Source organism: Theropithecus gelada, chromosome 1 (genome assembly GCF_003255815.1).
Source record: "Theropithecus gelada isolate Dixy chromosome 1, Tgel_1.0, whole genome shotgun sequence".
Classification (NCBI taxonomy): Eukaryota; Metazoa; Chordata; class Mammalia; order Primates; family Cercopithecidae; genus Theropithecus; species Theropithecus gelada.
The window spans coordinates 186,170,585-186,191,530 of NC_037668.1; the positions used below are offsets into that span (position 1 = coordinate 186,170,585).

Sequence of the window (20,946 nt, forward strand, 5' to 3'; positions counted from 1 at the left end):
GTTGTCAGTTCCAATGGCAATGTGATTAGTTTCTCTATAAAATTCAAAAACAACAAATTACTCTTCCTTTGAGCACAAAAATATCTTATTTTCCACAAATATCAAAAAAAGCTAAAAGTGATTTGTTTAGATATCATGACATATTAATCAGATCTATACATGAAATAATTAATTTTAATAAATATTAAAAGAAAAAGTCACTTTTTATAAAGTAGTAATAAAAATTTGAAAGTTTTTTTTTAAAAAGCAAATTCATGGAATACCAAAGATAGTTCTATGAGAAGAGTCATATGTATATAAAGCAACGTTACCTCCAGATTCATCAGAATCCCTGGATCTGGCCTTAACAGTAGTGACACTGCTCTGAGAGCTGTCTTGATCATCTTCTTCAGTTTCTCCTAAAGAGAAGTAAACAATATACTAGTATAGTCTTATTTTAATGCTCAAAAGATCTGAATTTTAAAAAAACAAGCAAGTAATTTAACATTAAGAGAAGGCTTTTAGGTTATCAGATACAGATCTGCTGTTTGTTTATCATGCTTATTATTTTGAATCCCAAAGTTCCAAATGAACTAAAATTTAGCTCAATTTGTGTTCTCTGGGGCACATAATACTTTCCTAAACAAATATTCACAGTAATATCTAAAAAACTATATTCTAAGCCTTTAATGTGGAGTCAAAAATGAACAGATGAGCATTAAACAGTGGAAAAAGTTTATGGGGAGGAAAACTACATATAATTAGTGTGTAGTTAAATTCAGATGTGTGTTTGTGTGTGTGTGTTGGTGGTGGAGGGGTAGTGTACACACACCTGCACACATTCTATTATGCAGGTGACCACCCTCAGATTATGCTGGGCTTCAACAAAAACTAAATTTTACTCCTGTACTTTTCAAACATAAACTGATTATAAGAATTTGGAAAACTGATTATTTTAATACCATAATAGCAAATATTACCTTTGCTTAAAATGAACCCAAATAGACAAAAGATGCTTAAAATGTAAGGCTGTCATCACTCATTCTATCTTTCCTATTATTTCTGCCCAGTTAACAGTTTAGATAAGCATGAATTTTTTTTCATGAAGAAAAATACATTATTTTCTGTTCTCACTTTTTTAAGAGATGGGGTCTCACTATGTTGCCCAGGCTGGAGTGCAGTGGCTATTCACAGGTACAATCCCACTACTGATCAGCACGGGAGTTTTGACCTGGTCCGTTTCTGAACTGAATGGATTCACCCCACTTTAGGCAACACGGTGGTCCCCCGCTCCCGGGAGGCCACCATATTAATGCCAAACTTAGTGCAGACACCCGGTCGGCATAGCACACTACAGATAGCCCAGAACTCCTGGACTCAAGTGATCCTCCTGCCTCAGCATCCTGAGTAGCTAGGACTATAGGCATGTGCCACAGTCCCCGGCTGTGTTCTCACTTAAGTATCTATCAGAATGGCTTCTAATGTAAAGAAAAAGACTTCAAATATATATTGTATGATATTTAAAAATAAAATACCTTCTTCAGAGAAATTGACCTTCTGTTGGACACTGGTGGCTTCTAGAAGAGAAAAGCATACATCAAATATTAAACATATAACATCAAAAGTTAAAGCTTAGAAATAAACAAAAGCTTAGGAAAAAAAGTTAAAGCTTAGGAATAAAAAAAGCATCTCATTTAGGAAAATGAACGTAAGGACACATTAAATACATTCTTTTCCTGTTAAATCACTAAGAATTGGCCGGGGGCAGTGGCTCATGCCTATAATCCCAGCACTTTGGGAGGCCGAGGTGGGTGGATCACTTGAGGTCAGGAGTCTGAGACCAGCCTGGTCAACATGGTAAAACCCTGTCTCTACTAAAAATACAAAAATCAGCCAAGCGTGGTGGTGCATGCCAGCTACTCGGAAGGCTGAGGCAGGAGAACAGTTTGAACCTGGGAAACAGAGGTTGCAGTGAGCCGAGATTGCGCCACTGTACACCAGCCTGGGCGACACAGCAAGACTCTGTCTCAAAACAAACAAAAAAAGGAAATGAAGTGCTTAATTTTCCTTCAGTCGCAGGTCTATTTTTACTCTAAAATGTAACCTTTGTATGCAAAAAAACATTAAATTCTACACTGAGAAATATTCTAGTGTGTATAGGTTTACTATATTCTCATTCTCTTATTTGCCAAATCCCCTGTACTCCCTTTAAAAACCAACTACACTAACTGGACTGATGAACCAGTTCTTTAGGGCACTGGTATATCCAAAGAGGAGGAAAGGTAAAAATTCTCCTTCCGGCGGGTCCATGTACATCACTGTTTTCCAGAGCAACAGAGAATCTGAACAAAAATAAATAAGCAAAACACATCAAATAAACTTGGAACATAGTATTTTTACATGGACTATTGTGAAATTAAAAAAAAAAAAAAAAGTGAGAAGTACCCAAATGCAAGTATTGCACAATTGGGTTAAAATATCACTGAAGGATCATATGTAGAGAAGTAGCGTGATTTAGACTTCTTCAACAAAACTGAGAATATTTCAGTTTTTAGCTCTACTGATTTTAACCTCAATTTTCTTATTAAAAGGGACAATAGCATTATAGAAAGCAACTGCCAACACACTGTATGGTGAATTTGAAAATATTTCTTTTAAATCCATTTAATTAGATTAGTATAATACTAGTCAAGCTTTGAGTTCCACTGAAAATACTTCCTCTTGTCAGTGGCAAGTGCAAATTAGTATCTGAAATATATTTGCCAGCATTTTTTAATTTAAAAAAAAAAAAAAAACTAACCCAGAGAAAACTGCTGATAACACCATGTTACTCTTAAAGAGCTAGACTCTGGTGTATTAGGTACTATTTTGCTCTAGGTTCCTTAGGAACACTGTCCTTTCTTTTTCTCTTTTTTGAGGGAGAAAAAGGAAAAGTCAAAAAAAAAATTTTAATTTAAAATAAGAGATGGGGTTTCACATGATGACCAGGCTGGTCTCAAACTCCTGGCCTCAAGAAATCCTCCCATCTCCTAGCCTATAATCCCAGCACTTTGGTCTCTTAAAGTGCTGGGATTACAGCCATGAGCTACACAGCTGGCCAAAAATTTTTAACTAATATTTCCATTCTACAAAAAGGTATTGTTCTCTTTTTGAAGTTTTATTCTCTAAGTGCATAATTATTATAGTACTTCGTATTTTTGTACAGCAGTTTCACTTTGTTCATTTATGTAACTATTCACATAGCATGCAAATACAAGATGCTTTCTTAATCAATAATCATATTTTTGTTATTATCTTAAAATGCTAAGTCCTTAATATTTGCATGATACTATTTGGTTTTCAAAAAACCCTTCACGAATGTTATCTGATTCCCATCTCATCATAAGGGAAGATTTTCATAAGTAAGGTTCATAGATATCAAGTGACTTGTCTAAGGGTATAGGACTAATGTAATAATAAAAAAAGCTAGAAGACCACAGGCTCTTTTGACTTCCAGTCTATTACAATTCTACCACCTCATCAGTCTTGTTCATAATAGCACATAATAAGCACTCAATAATTTTTTGTTTGTTTTGAGACATGGTCTGGTTCTGTTGTCCAGGCTGAAGTGCAGTGGTGTGATCTTGGCTCACTGCAACCCCTACCTCCTAGGCTCAAGCCATCCTCCCACATCAGCCTCCCGAGTAGCTGTGACTACAGGCACATGTCACCATATCCTGCTAATATTTGTCCTTTTTGTAGAGACAGGGTTTTGTATGCCATGTTGCCCAGCTGGTCTCGAACTCTTGAGCTCAATAATCTGCCTGCCTCGGCCTCCCAAAATGCTGGCATTACAGGCACGAGCCACTGCGCTCGGTCAATTTTTTGAATAAATGAATAAAGAAAAGGCTGATAGCTGAACTTTTCCTAATATGAGAGGTTCCAACAAACTTCTAAGTGTAATTCATATAATACAGTAGGCTTTACTAAAGTCCCATTTATATTTCAGTGTTATGTTTTACATAGTTACTTTAAAAATTAGAAGGTAGACAAAACCTCTTTAACTACGGCTGAATGGATTTTAGAATCTATAATAATGGAAAGGATATGTTGGAGATTTACATCCATTTGTTGAGCTATCAGAACAGTATAGTACATAGTACAGTAGTATGACTAGTACAGTAATCCCTCCTTTTTTCATTTGATAGGCATGTTTTATCTGTGTACATTTGAAGATATGTTTTATTTCTGTCCACATTTGAAGCTCCAGGTCAATTTGTCTAGAGCCAATTCACTTAATATTTAATCCTCCATATACCAAGTTGCCTAAAATTCAGTCTGCTTTTTTCTATTTATCCATGTGTTATCTAATTAGCATGGATGGTTTAATAATTATTTTTTAGCCAGCTTACATAAGGGAGCTCCCCATTTGAAGTATCTAATAAATCATGGATTCTATCCATTTTTCAATGCTTTTCAGACTTCTGGATTTAATCTAGTGACTAAAGATCATGTTTTAGAATTCTATGTTCCTGACAATAAATATTTATCAATAGTATTCAAAACAGGAATAACTAGTTATGCAATGCTATCTTGATCCCATCACTAAAACCAAAAAAAGTACTATTTGGTGTTTTATAATCCAATAATATCTATGAATTAGAGATCTTAAATAATAATAATCCCTGTAGATTTGAAGAATAATCATTACTGAATCAGGTTATCCATTATTTTGGCTACAGATACGTTTTAAAACATAGTTTTCATTCTGGTAAACAAAGCTCAAGAAACCCAAGCCTGCTATGATTTAGAATGTCATTCTAAAAATTATTTAATGTCTCAGATAAAGAATCATGGCTAGTGTGAGACTACTGTCTGTAATATAAAGGACTTTAATTTCTCATATTGCATGCTCTCTAAAGGTAAAATAATGTCTATTATAAAGCAAACTATAGTATTTGCAAGTCTCCGTCCTCATCCTGCCTGCTATTCATCCCTCAAAATTCAATCCAAATGTCATTTCCAACTCATAAAGCTGCCTCAACCTCTTCCACTGAGTACGGTGCTTCTCGTCTAGGCTCCTACAGACATGTATCACTATTTAGCACTTTAAAAAAAATGATTTGTAAACTTGTTTTTCTTTTCCATTACCTCACATACATCTAAGAGGTAGAGGAAAAAAAAAAAACCGAATGGCTATTTATGAGCCTAGTATTTAGGTCAGTCACTGACATAAAGAAGGTGTTTAAAAATGTTTGGCCAGGCATGGTGGCTCATGCCTTGTAATCCCAGCACTTTGAGGTGGAGGCTGCAGTGAGCGGAGATCACGCTACTGCAACCCAGCCTGGGTGACAGAGTGAGACCCTGTCACAAAAAAAAATTAAAAAATAAAAATGCTTGTTCCATGAATAAAATATATTCTATGATTACAGAATAAAGTCTGTTAAGTCTAGACTTTTGCTAATATTTCTCATACTATGATTAATGTTACTTAGCAACTTAAGAAAAAGTCTAAAATTAGTGCTCAATAATTAGATTACCTGCAAAGTTTTAAACATTCTACCTGTTTTCCCCTTTTTACCCAAGCTGCACATAATGGAAATAAATATTTAAGTGTGATCTGATGATGAATCAGTAGCTATGACTACATAAGCTTTAATTTCATTTCCCTCTTTTGTTATTCAGCTACCTTTATTTTAAACTTGGCTGCTACACATGTAGAAAGTTAAAGCATTAGATTTTGTTTTTTGTTTTTGTTTTTTTTTTTTGAGACAGAGTCTCACTCTGTCACCCAGGCTGGAGTGCGGTGGTGCGGTGTCGGCTCACTGCAACCTCCGCCTCCAGGGTTCAAGTGATTTTCCTACCTCAGTCTCCTGAGTAGCTGGGACTACAGGCGTGTGCCACCACGCCCGGCTAATTTTTGTATTTTTAGTAGAGACGGGGTTTCGCCATGTTGGCCAGGCTGGTCTTGAACTCCTGACCTCAGGTGATCCACCTGCCTCAGCCTCCCAAAGTGCTGGGATTACAGGCGTGAGCCATTTCACCCAGCCTCTTTTTTCTTTTGAGACTAGGTCTCTTTTTGTTGCCTAGGCTGGAGTGCAGTGGCACAATCTCAGCTCACTGCAACCTCTGCGTCCTGGCTTCAAGTGATCCTCCAGACTCAGCCTCCCAAGTAACTGGGACTATAGGCACATGCCACCACACCCAGCTAACAGTTGCATTTTTTTCTGTAGAGATGAGGTTTCGCCATGTTGCCCAGGCTAAATTTCTGGGTTCAAGTGATCCACCTGCCTGGGCCTCCCAAAGAACTGGCATTACAAGCATGAGCCACCATGCCTGGCCTTAAAAAAATACTTTTTTAAAAAAGGTATTACTCTTCCCAATGTTCATATAGAAGCTTTGAGAATTAAAATCATATTTTGAGCAAAAAATCCTTAATATTAAAACATTATTGAGAAACTCATAAAGGCTGTGGCTGTAACAAATATATAGACAAATGGTAATAACTAAACCATGCTGTTTAAGAAGGTGTTATATTTTCCAATAACCTCAACCAATTAGGAAAAGCTACTTTCAGAAGTCCCAGGTCTTTATGTTTGTTTTAAGATAGACCACTTAATAGTCATCCCCTCTAGTGAAAACCAAGCACTAATTGTGCCACTTTCTTTTTTTTTTTTTTTTTTTTTTTTGAGACGGAGTCTTTGCTGTGTCGCCCAGGCTGGAGTGCAATGGCACGAACTCGGCTCACTACAAGCTCCGCCTCCTGGGTTTACGCCATTCTCCTGCCTCAGCCTCCCGAGTAGCTGGGACTACAGACGCCCGCCACCTCGCCCGGCTACTTTTTTGTACTTTTAGTAGAGACGGGGTTTCACCGTGTTAGCCAGGATGGTCTCGATCTCCTGACCTTGTGATCCGCCCGTCTCGGCCTCCCAAAGTGCTGGGATTACAGGCGTGAGCCACCGCGCCCGGCTAATTGTGCCACTTTCTATTTACTTTCTGTTACTTGGCCACAGTTTTTAAGGAATTCAAACCTTAGGTATAACCCAGCTTTTTACAACTTACAAAATTCCCTAGTTATTTTGAAAGCCCAGGTGCCAAAGCATCTACATTTCTCCTGTAGATTTCTCTATTCCTAGAGATTTGTGGGAGGTACTTGGTGTGAGGAGCAAAGGCCACTCAAAAAAATATAAACTTGGCTTACTTTGTGCTTTGTCTGGGGACAGACGTGAAAATATAAATAAGACCACTGTGCTTTCTCAAAGGAATACTGGATAGAACACAGGAGTCATTGTTTCCTTTCTTCTTTTTTTTTTTTTGAGATGGAGTCTCGCTCTTGTCGCCCAGGGCGTGTGATGGCACGATCTCGGCTCACTACAACCTTCAACTCCCGGGTTCAAGCAATTCTCCTGCCTTAGCCTCCCGAGTAGCTGGGATTATAGATGCCCACCACCACGACTGGCTAATTTTTGTAATTTTAGTAGAGATGGGGTTTCACCATGTTGGCCAGGCTCATGTCGAACTCCTGACCTCAGATTCTGTCCACCTCAGCCTCCCAAAGTGCTGGGATTACAGATGTGAGCCACCACGCCTGACTTGTTTCCTTTCTTCTTGTGCTCTAGGTACAACCTAGTATGGAGTGTTGTAATAAATATATGTTCAGGCAAGTATGTAACTTCTGAATTTACTCTGACAACAAACGACCATTTGGGTGATTTGTCGTCTTTATTCTTGCCATCACTATAAATCAGGGGTCAGCAAACTTTTTTTTATAAAGGACTAAATAGTAGATATTTTAAGCTTTGTGAGTCACATAAGGTCTCTGTTACATGCTTTGTTTTTTTTCAGGAGTGTAAAAATTCCTTCTTAGTTCATCGGCTGAATAAAAAGATTGTAGGCCAATTTCACCCAGAAGCTGTAGCTTGCTGACCCCAGGTACAGATAGTTTTAAGACTATCTGCTGGGCATGGTGGCTCACGCCTGTAATCCGAGTACTTTGGGAGGCCAAGGAAGGTGTATCATTTGAGGTCAGGCGTTCAGGACCAAACTGGCAAGCATGGTGAAACACTATCTCTGCTAAAAATACAAAAATTAGCCAGGCATGGTGTCATGTGTCTGTAATCCCAGCTACATGGGAGGCTGAAGTCGGAGCATTGCTTAAGCCTAGGAGGTGGAGGTTGCAGTGAGCTGAGATTGCACCACTACAGTCCAGCCTGGGTGACAGAGCGAGACTGTCTCAAAAAAAAAAAAAAAAAAAAAAGACTATTCGATGCCAATCATGCTTTTGAGAATACAGTCAAGAGTGGGGCAGCAGGAGGAGAGAGCAAAGAATAGTCTGGTGTTATCACTAGTATTCAAACTCCACGAATCGCCATTTCATATACTCCAAGGTGTACTAACGTTACTATAAAGGAATTGAAGAATGTAATTCTTTGTTTTATTTATTTATTTATTTTTTTTGAGACTGAATCTCGCTCTATCGCCCAGGCTGGAGTGCAATGGCACAATTTCGGCTCACTGCAACCTCCACCTCCCCGGTTCAGGCAGTTCTCCCTGCCTCAGCCTCCCAAGCAGTTGGGATTACAGATGCCCACCACCATGCCTGATTAATTTTTTGTATTTTTAGCAGAGACAGGGTTTCACTCTGTTGGCCAGGATGGTCTCAAACTCCTGACCTCAGGTGACCCACTTGCCTCGGCCTCCCAAAGTGCTGGGATTATAGGCATGGGCCACCGTGCCCAGCCTCATTCTTTGTATTAAACCCACAGAAAATGACTTTAAAATGAAAATCTCTTTTTTAAATTTACAATCACAGAAAAAAATGAATTTAAATAATATGACAATTTCAGACAATAAAAAACAAAGTTTTTATTACAAGGTGCTCATAAAAATGACTTTTAAGTCTAGCAAAGAGTGTTAGGTTATTTCAGCTCCAAGTTATCTTTTTTAAAAAGTTTTTTTTTTTTTTTTTTGAGACAGAGTTTTATTACTCTTTTTGCCCAGGCTGGAGTGCAGTGGCGCAATCTTGGCTCACTGCAACCTCTGCCTCCTGCGTATAAGTGATTCTCCTGCCTTAGCCTCCCAAGTAGCCGGGGTTACAGGTGCGCAGCACCACCACGCCTGGCTAATTTTGTATTTTTAGTAAAGACAGGGTTTTGCTATGCTGGCCAGGCTGGTCTTGAACCCCTGACCTCAGGTGATCCACCCGCCTTGGCCTCCCAAAGTGCTGGGATTACAGGTGTGAGCTACCACACTTAGCCTAAAAAGTTTTTTTAAGTATCTAAAGAGGTGGCCTGAACTTAGGCGAAAGATGAATTAGAAGAATGTGCAATGATTTATAAAGAAAAATGAAGCGTTTCCCTTTTGGCTCATCTTCAAATTTAGAAAAAAATTAAAATGTAAAAAAAACTAAAGTCCAATGACATTCAGTGTAGATTCATTTAAAACCAGAAATCGTAGTATGTCATGTCCTACAGCCAGAGAGACACTGAAATGAATTAAAACCAGTTCAACAAACATATTATAGCAAAGGGCACTGAACTTACTATGAACAAAGTATCAAATTCACTTTCTAAATCAAGAAAGGGCTGCCGTGCAGTCGCTCATGCCTGTAATCTCAAAACTTTGGGAGGCCAAGGCAGGTGGATCGCTTGAGGTCAGGAGTTCGAGATCAGCCTGACCAACATGGTGAAAGCCCATCTCTACTAAATATACAAAAATTAGCTGGGTGTCATGGTGGTCATCTGTAATCCCAGACGCTTGAGAGGCTGAGGCAGGAGAATCACTTGAACCCAGGAAGTGGAGCTTGTAGTGGGCCAAGATCACGTCATTGCACACCAGCCTGGGTGATAGAGCAAGACCCAGTCTCGAAAAAATAAAAATAAATAAAAATAAAAAATAAAAATAAAAATCAAGGGAAAGACTGGGTGTGGTGGCTCACGCCTATAATCCCAGCACTTTGGGAAGCCAAGTAGGGTAGATCACAAGGTCAGGGAGTTTGAAACCAGTCTTGCCAACATGGTGAAACCCTGGAGTTTGAAACCAGCCTGGCCAACATGGTGAAACCCTGTCTCTACTAAAAATACAAAACAAGTAGCCGGGCGTGGTGGTGGGCACCTGTAATCCCAGCTACTTGGGAGGCTGAGGCAGGAGAATTGCTTGAACCTGGGAGGTGGAAGTTGCAGTGAGCCAAGATTGCACCATTGCACTACAGCTTGGGTGACAGAGCAAGACTCTGTCTCAGAAAAACAAAAACAAAAACAAAATAAATCAAGAGAAAAACCTTAATTGGTAAGTTGATATCTTTTTCCGAATAGTGTGAATTTAATGAAGACTAGCAAGGACTAAATTGATTTATTAAATGTTTTTATATGAATTTAAGCAATAATATAGGCATAACTACAGACAACAAAAAACAAGGCTATTTATGGGAGGTCCTAGTCATAGGGACTATGTCCCCACAAGCTGACATAATAAATTAGTATTCTCAAGCCAATGACTAGATAAGTATACTCTTGTATTCTATTAATCTAGACCCTTAAAGAGGCCCTATAAGAATTAGAGATAGGGTTGGGTGCAGTGGTGCATGCCAATAATCCTAGCACTTTGGGAGGCCAAAGTGGGTGGATTGCTAGAGCCCAGGAATTCAAGACTAGCCTGGGCAACATGGTGAAACCCTGTCTCTATAAAAGATACAGGAATTAGCCAGGCATGGTGGCGCATGACTGTAGTCCCAGTTACTCCGAAGGCTGAGGTGGGAGGCTCAGTTAAGCCTCCGGAGTAGCTGGGACTACAGTGGGAGGAGGAGGTTGCAGTGAGCCAAGATCATGCCACTGCACTCCAACCTGGGTGAAAGTGAGACCCTGCCTGGAAAAAAAAGAAAAAAAAGAATAGAGATAAACGAACCTAATTCACTCATTTTAGTATTTTCATTTGTTTTGTAGGTCAAATCTGCAAGAGACATAGCAAGAGAATGATTAGGGCTGAAAAGGAAATGCATCATATGGTTCTTTACCACAGGTTCATCAACAAAGCCTTAGTAGATCTTTACCACTGGAATACTTAATAGGATAGTCAACGATCTATTGAAATAAATCAACATAATTCTTTGTTAAAGAGAATGGGAAGCTACAGAAACCTAATGTAAAGATAAATACATTTCCCTTTCAGTTCCCATGATAACGCATCTTTAAGAGCCAAAAAAACAATGAAAATGAAGTAAAAGTAGACTGGAGTAACTTTACTAGTTTTCTTCATAGTCATGAAATCAATTTCAGGGCAATACTTTTAATCATTTTAGTCAAAAAGATAACTGAGGGAGGGATATTTTGTCGTCCTGTGCCACGGAGCTCCATCTTGAATTTTCTGTTAGCAGTATACTGGAAGAATAAAGTCCCTGACCATAGTTTAAAATCATCATAGTTAACAGAAAGAATCACAGGAATATATTAAAAAAAATCTCTTTAAAAAAGGAAGCTCTTTATATATGAATATAGAAATATCTCTGGTATATATGTTAAGTAAAAATAAACAACAAGAAAGTGCAGAAAAGAAAGCCAGGTGCCGTGGCTCATGCCTGTAACCCCAGCGCTTTGGGAGGCTGAGGTGGGTGGATCACTTACCCAGGCGTTTGAGATCAGCCTGGGTAACATGGCAAAACCCCATCTCTACAAAAGATACAAAAATTAGCCAGGCGTGGTGGTGCATGCATAGTCCCACTACTTGGCGGGCTGAGGCAGGAGGACTGCTTGAGCCGGAGAGGTTGAGGTTGTAGTCAGCCCTGGTTGTGCCACTGCACTCCAGCCTGTATGACGGAGTTAGACCTTGTCTCAAAATAATAATAAAAAAAAAAAGACAGAAATGAGAGTTTATAAGGCCAAAATTTATGTTACAAAAAGGACAAGATAATTTTATCCATGAATTTCTGTGACTCTCCAAAAAATATAAACTGACAACATTGGTTGCTTTTGATGAAGAGACTGGCTGGCTGAAGAACAGAGGGGCAGGGAGCCTTTTTCATGTATATTGATAGTAACTTTTGAGTTCTGAATCATATGAATACGTGTACAACCATATTTAAAAACAGAATTGTATTTATAGAAAAGGTAAGCCAACAGACAATAGAATTGTATTTACAGAAAAGGTAAGCCAACAGACAATCTCTTACCAGATCGTGGGTATCTTAGAGGGGGTCGACATAAGCTGATTGCAAGATCTTCACTCACCGCTAATACAGGAAGAGAAAACATTTAAAAATATATAAAATGTGAAACACACTAGCTTTATTATATGATAATCTCTTATCTATTCTACAAAGGTTTACAGAGCTTTTATTTATGTTAGAGGAGCAGAGACAAGTTTTCTAAGTGACAACTGTTGTGAACTAGTGATGACAATGAACTAGAGACAAGTTTCCTGCCATATAAAATTTACAGTCTTGACGGAGAAATTTGCAATTTTTCTCAGCAAACCATAGCTGTAGAAAGGAAAGAAATACTAAATAAAAATATTCTAAATTGCTCAGTTAAGAACCAAAATCTGTATTACGGCACCAACTCAATTACCTATTCCATTTGTGATGGACCCTCATTGTGGATTATTTATGGAATATTTTAATTTTAGGCTTAACATCCTGAGACTTAATACACTCATTCTTTTTTTATTTATTTATTTTTTTTATTTTTGAGACAGAGTCTCGCTCTGTCGCCCAGGCTGGAGTGCTGTGGCGCGATCTCGGCTCACTGCAAGCTCCGCCTCCCGGGTTCACGCCATTCTCCTGCCTCAGCCTCCCGAGTAGCTGGGACTACAGGCGCCCACAACCGCGCCCGGCTAATTTTTTGTATTTTTAGTAGAGACGGGGTTTCACCGTGGTCTCGATCTCCTGACCTTGTGATCCGCCCGCCTCGGCCTCCCAAAGTGCTGGGATTACAGGCGTGAGCCACCGCGCCCGGCGACTTAATACACTCATTCTAACTATTTAACCTTGTATTGAAGAAATGCAAGTTAATTTTAAATAAAAACGTTAATGTGGGCCAGGGTTCATTTCAGACCCTCTCTAGTTCCATAGCATTGGGTTAGTGGAAAAGCCGATCCTATTAAAATGTTAATTTTAGTCTAGAAAACCACCTATAAAGGTATATTTTCTCCAAGTACCTCAATAACATATTCTAAAACCAAAGATTTACCAAAATTTGGATTATATTATGTTTTGTTTCATTCATCTGCATAAAAAAGCTTTATGTCTTATCTCTGAGTTGCAAAAACCACATTCTGGAACTTTGACGTTCCCCTTAAATATTCCAGCTCTAAGATTCTATGAAATATCTATCTCAGTATTTCACATATCAAGTATTTAGAACTTATATCAATATCTTTAAAAATAAATCTTTCCAGCCTAGGCAACATACTGAGACCCTGTCTCCACATAAAATAAAAAAATTAACCAGACATAGTGGTGTGTGCCTGTAATTCCAGCTATTTGGGAGGTGAAGGCAGGAGGATGATAAGTTTGAGTCCAAGAGTTTGTGGCTGCAGTATAACTGCACTGCACTCCAGCCTGGGTGACAGTGAGACCTTGTCTCTTTAAAACAAAAACGAAAACGAAAACCCTGCACACGTGATAATAAAGGCAAATTTTAGTTCCTGTTACTCCACATATTACAACTACCTTTCTCTTTTTCTTCTCTGTACTTCTAGCCTTTTCAGGTTGAACTAAAAACTAAACCTCAAAATCTGTTTTTGGTTTGTTTGCTTTTACTAAGCTACATTTAATCAAACTTACTCTACAGACATTAATCCCTACTTCAGTTCCCATCTTTTCATTTAAGAAGCATTTCCTGTATATGCTACTATATACATAGCCCACGTAAAGTACTTGAACAGGGTACCAGACAGAGGTATGAGAGAATAAAATATTAAGTACCCTTCTTTGATAGGAGGCTCCCTCACTTGTCTGCTTTTGTTCACCACTGCACCCTCAAATCAAAGCATGGAGACTGGCACAAAGTAGGTGCTCAATAAGTATCTGGAGAATGAATGCTCTAACTACAGTAGCTAGAAAAGCAAATGTTCATGGTAAAATAGTAAGCATTTAAGAACAACTATTTATGATTATTCAGCTAGAAACCACACTAGTAGAACAAAAATACCCAGTTAACTTTTGGAAAAATAAATAAAATTTGTCCTAGTATATTTTTGGATTACAAAATTAGTGTCATAATTTCCAGAAAGGAATGAATCTGGCCATAGGAGAATAACTGTTATGTAGGTATATATGACCTGAATTGATTAACCTAACGGCTATTTTAAGTGAAAACAACTCAATTATGGAATTTCAAACAATGAGAAGATTTCAAACTATATTCCTGTTCCGAATTAATCAACATTTTTCAAGTTTTTCAATAACAAGATGACCAAATGATGTATTTTTACTATTTTTTTTAATAAGGTGGTCCTTTGGTTTAGGTTTTTATTCTTTTTTTTTTTTTTTACACGGACTCAGGCTCCACCACCCAGGCTGGAGTGCAGTGGCAGGATCTTGGTTCACTGTAACCTCCGCCTCCCAGGTTCAAGCGATTCTCTTGCCTCAGCCTCCTGGGTAGCTGTGGTTACAGGCGCCCACCACCACACCTGGCTAGTTTTTGTATTTTTAGTAGAGACGGGGTTTTCACCATATTGGCCAGGCTGGTCTCGAACTCCTGACCTCATGATCCGCCCACCTTGGCCTCCCAAAGTGCTGGGCTTATAGGTGTGAGCCACTGCACCCGGCCTAGGTCTTTATTCTTAAGGGCATCTTTGCATAATTTTCTCTCAGACCACACCGGTAGCCTTACATACAATTATAGCACTGTTTTGAATATCAAAGTTAAACTGAATGTCTATCATTCTATGAGGAAGAAGGGCTTATCTTTACCTTAAACTTATACTTAAAGCAGTCCTCCATCAAAGAGTGACTCCATCTAAATAATTTCTCTTAGACTTTATAAGCATTTAATAATTCCCTAAACTCTCCTTTCATTAAGAGGCATGGGATGGGAATATGCTAAGTATTAGATGTAGTATAAAAGTACCTTTTAGAGGAAGAAAACCCTGAGTATCTCAAACCTCTCAAAGACAGACATAATCTTATTTCTAGTAATAGTGAATGCACAGTATGCTATTGATACAGTCCAAGTAATCTACGTACAGATTCCATTTAATCTGTCACTTACATTGGTAAACATTTTCAATTTCCATTTATAGCATAAGCTTCTTGAGAAGAAGGATACACTTAAGCAAAATGTATGTTTATTGTGGCACTTTTCACAATAGCAAAAACTTGGAACCAACCCAAATGCCCATCAATGATAGACTGGATTAAGAAAATGTGGCACATACACTATGGAATACTATGCAGCCATAAAAATGGATGAATTCATGTCCTTTGTAGGGCCATGGATGAAGCTGGAAACCATCATTCTTAGCAAACTATCGCAAACTATCGCAAGGACAGAAAACGAAACACCGCATGTTCTCACTCATAGGTGGGAATTGAACAATGAGAACCCTTGGACACAGGATGGGGAACATCACACACGGGGGCCTGTCATGGGGTGGGGGCACGGGGAAGGGTAGCATTAGGAGATATACCTAATGTAAATGATGAGTTAACGGGTGCAGCACACCAACATGGCAGATGTATACATATGTAACAAATCTGCACATTGTTCACATGTACCCTAGAACTTAAAGTATAATAATAAAAACTTAATCCATTTGAAACAGAGGACAGTATGACATATTCATTCAGTTGACATTTAACAAACTTTACTGAGTAGCTAGTTATGACATGAGAGAATGATAGTGAGGCACTTGGAAGATGAAAGGGCTCTGGAGAAGACAAACCTGGGTCTGAATTTTGGCTCAGTCACATACGTGACCTTACAGAACTGTCTTAGCTTCTCTGTGCTTCAGTTTTCTCTTCTTTGAAATTGGTATAGTATCTATCTTACAAGGTTATATGGGTGGCTGGTACTCTTGAGTACTCACATGGCCCTTGTCTTTTCTTTACACATACTTACATTGCTTACTTCAATGAACATTTAAAAAGTTGGTAGGTAAGGAGATAAACAAAAAGTCAACTCTTCTTACCTGGAGCCTCTTGTATGCTCCTGACAGTTTTCTTTGAAATCGTTTGGCTTAAATCAGTTTCGGAAGATGGTTCATCCTCTAAAAAACAGACGTAACCAGAGTTAAAATTCAGAATATATGACCTGGGAGATAATGGCACAGATTATGCATTTTTGTAACAATACATATGCAAAAATGCAAGAAATTAATTTCTTTAGAAACAGGTGGTTAGGTTTACCAAAACTTAGGAATTAAACTAGTCAGAACTCCTCTTGGGACAGAATACAACTAATTCGTTAGAATGTAATAATATTTGCCACTGTTGTTTCACAAAAATATATTACTTCAGAAAATCAGAAAGATGGGGTAGAGAGTCACAAACGATGTGGAAGAATGCAGAAGAGTGAAAATGTTTAGATCCTTAAAGATTTAATAAAATAGGGGTAAATTCTTTACTTGTTAAAAAAATGTTAGCCTATATAACTGCACTAGGCTCTGTGGGACTCAATACAATGTAACATATTTATTGCCTGCCTTGTGCAAAGCATTCTTCCAGGTTCTGAAAGATACTGAATTAAACCAAGTACTTAAATTACTATCAAATATATATGATAGGCTCCTTGTCTGCAAAAACTTTGTAATCTTAAAAGAGATAAAACACATATATATATGGGTTAAACTGTCTTGAGTTGCTACACCCAAAAGTAACTGACACAACTTTAACATAAAGTTGCCAAAATCAAGTCTTCAAATCTGTCAGTACCTTCACGAGTCAGCAGGTAAACTTGCAGCCTATCATCGTGCTGTAAGCTGAAAACCCACTCCTCCGCATATCAATAGTCTACCACAAACTATGTCATCCCATTGTGACTCAGGTCCGCTGATTTTTACCTCACAGGTGCCTTACGTGGGACTAACATGAAACTTCATCTGTGACTCAGTGTTGGGTCCCAAAATAGGGGGGCAGGGTGGGAGAGGATAGGTTAAGGAAACTGATTCACCTATGACTTACCTAACACTATACATTCACTCTGTCAGCATCCCTTTTGTCCATTTAGACGAAAACTAAGTAATAGTCTTGTTTTTCAGGTTGCTTTGTCAGCCTGATTTGCCAGACTACTTGAGGTTACAGTGACGGCCACCAAAGTGGCAGATTTTTGGCAGGGACCACCACACTGGAGAAAGAGCAATCAGCTCAAGTTTATCAGACACTGGAGAACATGAGTTCAGGAAAAATGAGTTACCCCATTTCGGTGTAAGTATTGGGTGAGGTCTCAAATCAATTAACTAAACTCAGCAATCCCTCGAAATGCCCACTCACAAAATTTCTCCTTTCTCTCTCCCCACCTGGGTGGGGAGGGAAAACGACTGAAAGGTTAGATCCTCAGCTGGAGACTCTGGCCTGCCAGCGTTAAAAAAGGAAATGGAAGTGGTTTCCGTAGAAACATCCGCAGGGTAGACGAAACCAAAATGAAACCGAACCTGGAGTAATTCGCTGTCCCCTCGTGAAGGCCTGCAGAAAAAGGCAGCCCTAACTCCCCTAAATTGATGCCCGATGTTGGGCAGAGCGCCCCACCCCTGCCCGGGTCGCTCCATACGACCATCTTTCCACTCCTTGGGTCGGCGCTTCCTTCCCCGCTGCGGGTCAGGGTGGCCCTTGCACGGCGACACACGTCCAGAGGGGGCTGAGGAATACCCAGTACCCAATCCCAGTACTTAGTACCCAGGCGGGGATGAACTCCACGGAGGCGCGCGCCCGCCCCCGCGCGTTCCCTGGCTCGCGACTGGGACTGTTACCTCCGCGGTCCTCACCTTCAGAGGAATGACAGTCCCGCAGCCCTCTCCTGGTCGTAACGGGAGACGGCTGTAGCGGAGGCTGCTGTGAGTACTGCTGCTGAAGGCGGGTAGCCCTTCGCGTCTGCATCTCTTCGGCTTCCTGCAGTCGCGGCAGCCTCCGCCGCTGCCTAGACCGAAGGTAGTACGCGCTTTCTCTCACTTCCTCTTTCGCAGAATCGGGCCGGAACTCTTCTAGCCGGCTTCGTTTTCCCACCGGGGACCTTTCTTTGGCCACCAGGGGCTCGAAGTCTCCGTACACTTCTGGCGGCTCCTCCGAGAACCTCACTTCCCGCCGGCCCTGGCGCGACAGAGGAGTTGCGTACGCAGGCGCGTCGCTGCTGCCGCCATTTTGAGGGGCGAGCCGGCCCCTTCCTTCTCGGATGGGGGCCCTGGGAGTGACGTACACACCCCATCCTTCCCGCACCGCCTCTGTCCGCGGTCCCTCGCCCGCCATAGTTGTTGACGTAGCTTTAGTTGATCGCGAGGATGGCTTTCTGGACCCTAGGTTCTCCTGCCGGTGGCGGCGATGGCTTCTCGGGTGTGTTAGGCGGTGGTCGCTGTGGTCAGGGAGGCAGTTGCGAGTCGCCGGGGCCGCCGCCTGCGTCGTCGCTGCTGTGTAGCAAACCTGCCTCTGGGCCCATGGTGTGTCTTGAGGGCTGTGGAAGAGGCAGTGCCTGAGCTGGGTCAGCTGCTGTGGGTCGCTCCCGCCTCCTGGCTGGAGACACCAAAGAGGAGGAGAAGGGGGAGGAGGACGTCTCTGCCTTCGGCCTTCAGTAAAGGAGGGGTGGGGGCGACGGAAGGGTGGCAGGGCAAATTGCCTGTCCCAAGTCGAGCCGCTCGTGGCAAGTTTTGCCTGCATATAGGAGACGCCCGTCCTATCTCCCACTACCAAGTCTGCGGGAAAAGGAGTGAGACGAGGGTGAAGAAGACCAGGTTTCGCTTCTCGGCCCCAGGCTGTTGCGCAGTTTCCCTGGAATCGTTTTGATCGACTGCTACGTTGAGCATGTCCTTCCCAGTGTCCTTAGCAGGAGCGATGGCCAGAGAGATAACTTTTGCACATGTCATGTTTTCGTGGCAAACATTTTAGTTTCAAGTTCCTTATGAAGGCGGTTACCTAGTTTTAAATTTTGTCACCTGTTGAGGTTGTACAAAATCCTGTCTACCGTCATATTCTTTGAATGTATTTTCTTTTCCGAAATGTACCCATAGGAAACATGACCTTATTCCTGGTCTTTAATATTTCTTGGTTTTATACCAAGCAGTACTGTTCGGAAGACCATGTTAGTGCTACATTGTGCACAGTGAGGAACACGTTTTTTTATTAAAGACAGCACTGTAATTTTAAGTTGTGATCCATTATTTTTACTTTTATTCTGGATATGACGTGATACTCTACATTTGATTTAGAATGCTTTCTGGACTTTCTGGAATAAGCATGGTAAAAGCTATTTGTTTCACCTCCATATACCATGTTTACAGATGTAGCTAATCTGCAAATACCTAACCAAATTTAGACACACTCAGAGAAGGTCGATTAAGTTCGTGTAAAGTCTGAATAATTATTGAAAAAAAGCTCAAATCACCTTCAAATATACAACTTCTTGTGGGACTTGGTATGATTGGAGTGAACAGATTTTAAAAATTGTAATTTGGATACCAGTTACAATGAGTGATTCTGAAAAGTTTGAAGGTGTTGGTTTATTCTTCCAAGTAATCGCCTTAAAATGCTTCTGAGCAACTCATTTGTTGCTCAGACTTGGCACAAATTTCAACTACTTAGGTCGTAATGTGTACCATGTTTTTAGTTTTTATTTTATTTTATTTTGAGACGGAGTTTGCTCTGTCACCCAGGCTGGAGTGCAGTGGCACGATCTTGGCTCACTGCAAGCTCCGCCTCCAGGGTTCACGCCTTTCTCTTGCCTCAGCCTCCCCAGCAGCTGGGACTACAGGTGCCAGCCGCCACGTCCGGCTAGTTTTTTGTATTTTTAGTAGTGACGGGGTTTCACCGTGTTAGCCAGGATGGTCTGGATCTCTTGACCTCGTGATTCGCCCGCCTCGGCCTCCGAAAGTGCTGGGATTACAGGCATAAGCCACTGCGCCTGGCAGTGTACTATGTTTTTACTAATACTGTCCATAAATGTGGCCACAGGCACGAGGAATTAGAGTTTTAGAGTGAGATAGGGTTTGGCCTGGTAGGAGCTTAGTTTACTGTAGCTTTATATACAATATAGCTTTTAAAAACTGCAGGAAAGTAACAAAAGAGACTTCTTTATCCCTGTCTCTTTCTTTTTCTTCTTTCTTCTTGTCTTTTAAGGAAAAATGAAAAGGGTACTCTCCCTTGTCAGCCTGGATTAGATGGTATATTTCGGAAATTTGCTAGATTTTTCCAACAAAATACTGATAAGTATTGATATGGTAATACGTGGCTTTTATTTATGTTTTAAGTAGGGCTTTCCCTTTAAGGTGGCTATTACATGACTCATTAGTAACACAATAGTGTAAGTTCCTTGATAGATTTAATTATTAAATATAAATTTTACGGTAATATATTGAGTTCATGTTATGAACATTAAAGTCTCCTTGAAACATTTTACCAAGACAGATGACTATATAGAAACTGGGATACTAGCTTATAAAACTTGGATACAGGCTTGTAAAACTTAGGGTTGAGGGACAAGTTAAAAAAGAGAAGAGATTCTACATACTGAACAATCAGAGAAGATGAGAGGTTCTTCATATTATTGAATAATCAGAATATGCATATTTTGTAATTAAAACTGCTTGTAAAGGCTTAGGAATGGCCTTTCAACTAAATTAATGAGACACTGTAAAATTAGAGACATGGTAACTTTAATGGTAATATACATACATACATATATATATAGCATAGGATTTTCCCTCTCTTGTCTAGGTTGTAAGCATACAGAAACCTACCTCTACTGTGACTGCCTCCTTCACCTAGAAACCTTGCAGATACCACACTGACTAACTCTGAGGCAAAGCTAAACTGTTATAAAACTAGATACTCGGCCGGGCGCGGTGGCTCAA

At 40.1% G+C, this 20,946-nt stretch overlaps 1 protein-coding gene across 2 annotated transcripts in view; it reads right to left on the reverse strand.

The window, feature by feature from the left end:
• TOR1AIP1 (torsin 1A interacting protein 1) overlaps window positions 1–19,237 on the reverse strand; it is a 38,093-nt gene extending 18,856 nt beyond the window's left edge. For both annotated transcript variants that reach the window (XM_025382056.1, XM_025382054.1), the window contains exons 1-5: window positions 17,875–19,237; window positions 16,084–16,161; window positions 12,122–12,181; window positions 1,515–1,556; window positions 312–398 (exon numbers count right to left, since the gene is read on the reverse strand). In XM_025382056.1, coding sequence (XP_025237841.1) covers window positions 312–398; window positions 1,515–1,556; window positions 12,122–12,181; window positions 16,084–16,161; window positions 17,875–18,757 — 1,150 coding nt within the window. In that variant the 5' untranslated portion in view covers window positions 18,758–19,237. The remainder of the gene's footprint in view (window positions 1–311; window positions 399–1,514; window positions 1,557–12,121; window positions 12,182–16,083; window positions 16,162–17,874) is intronic.
• Window positions 19,238–20,946: the final 1,709 nt, after the last annotated feature.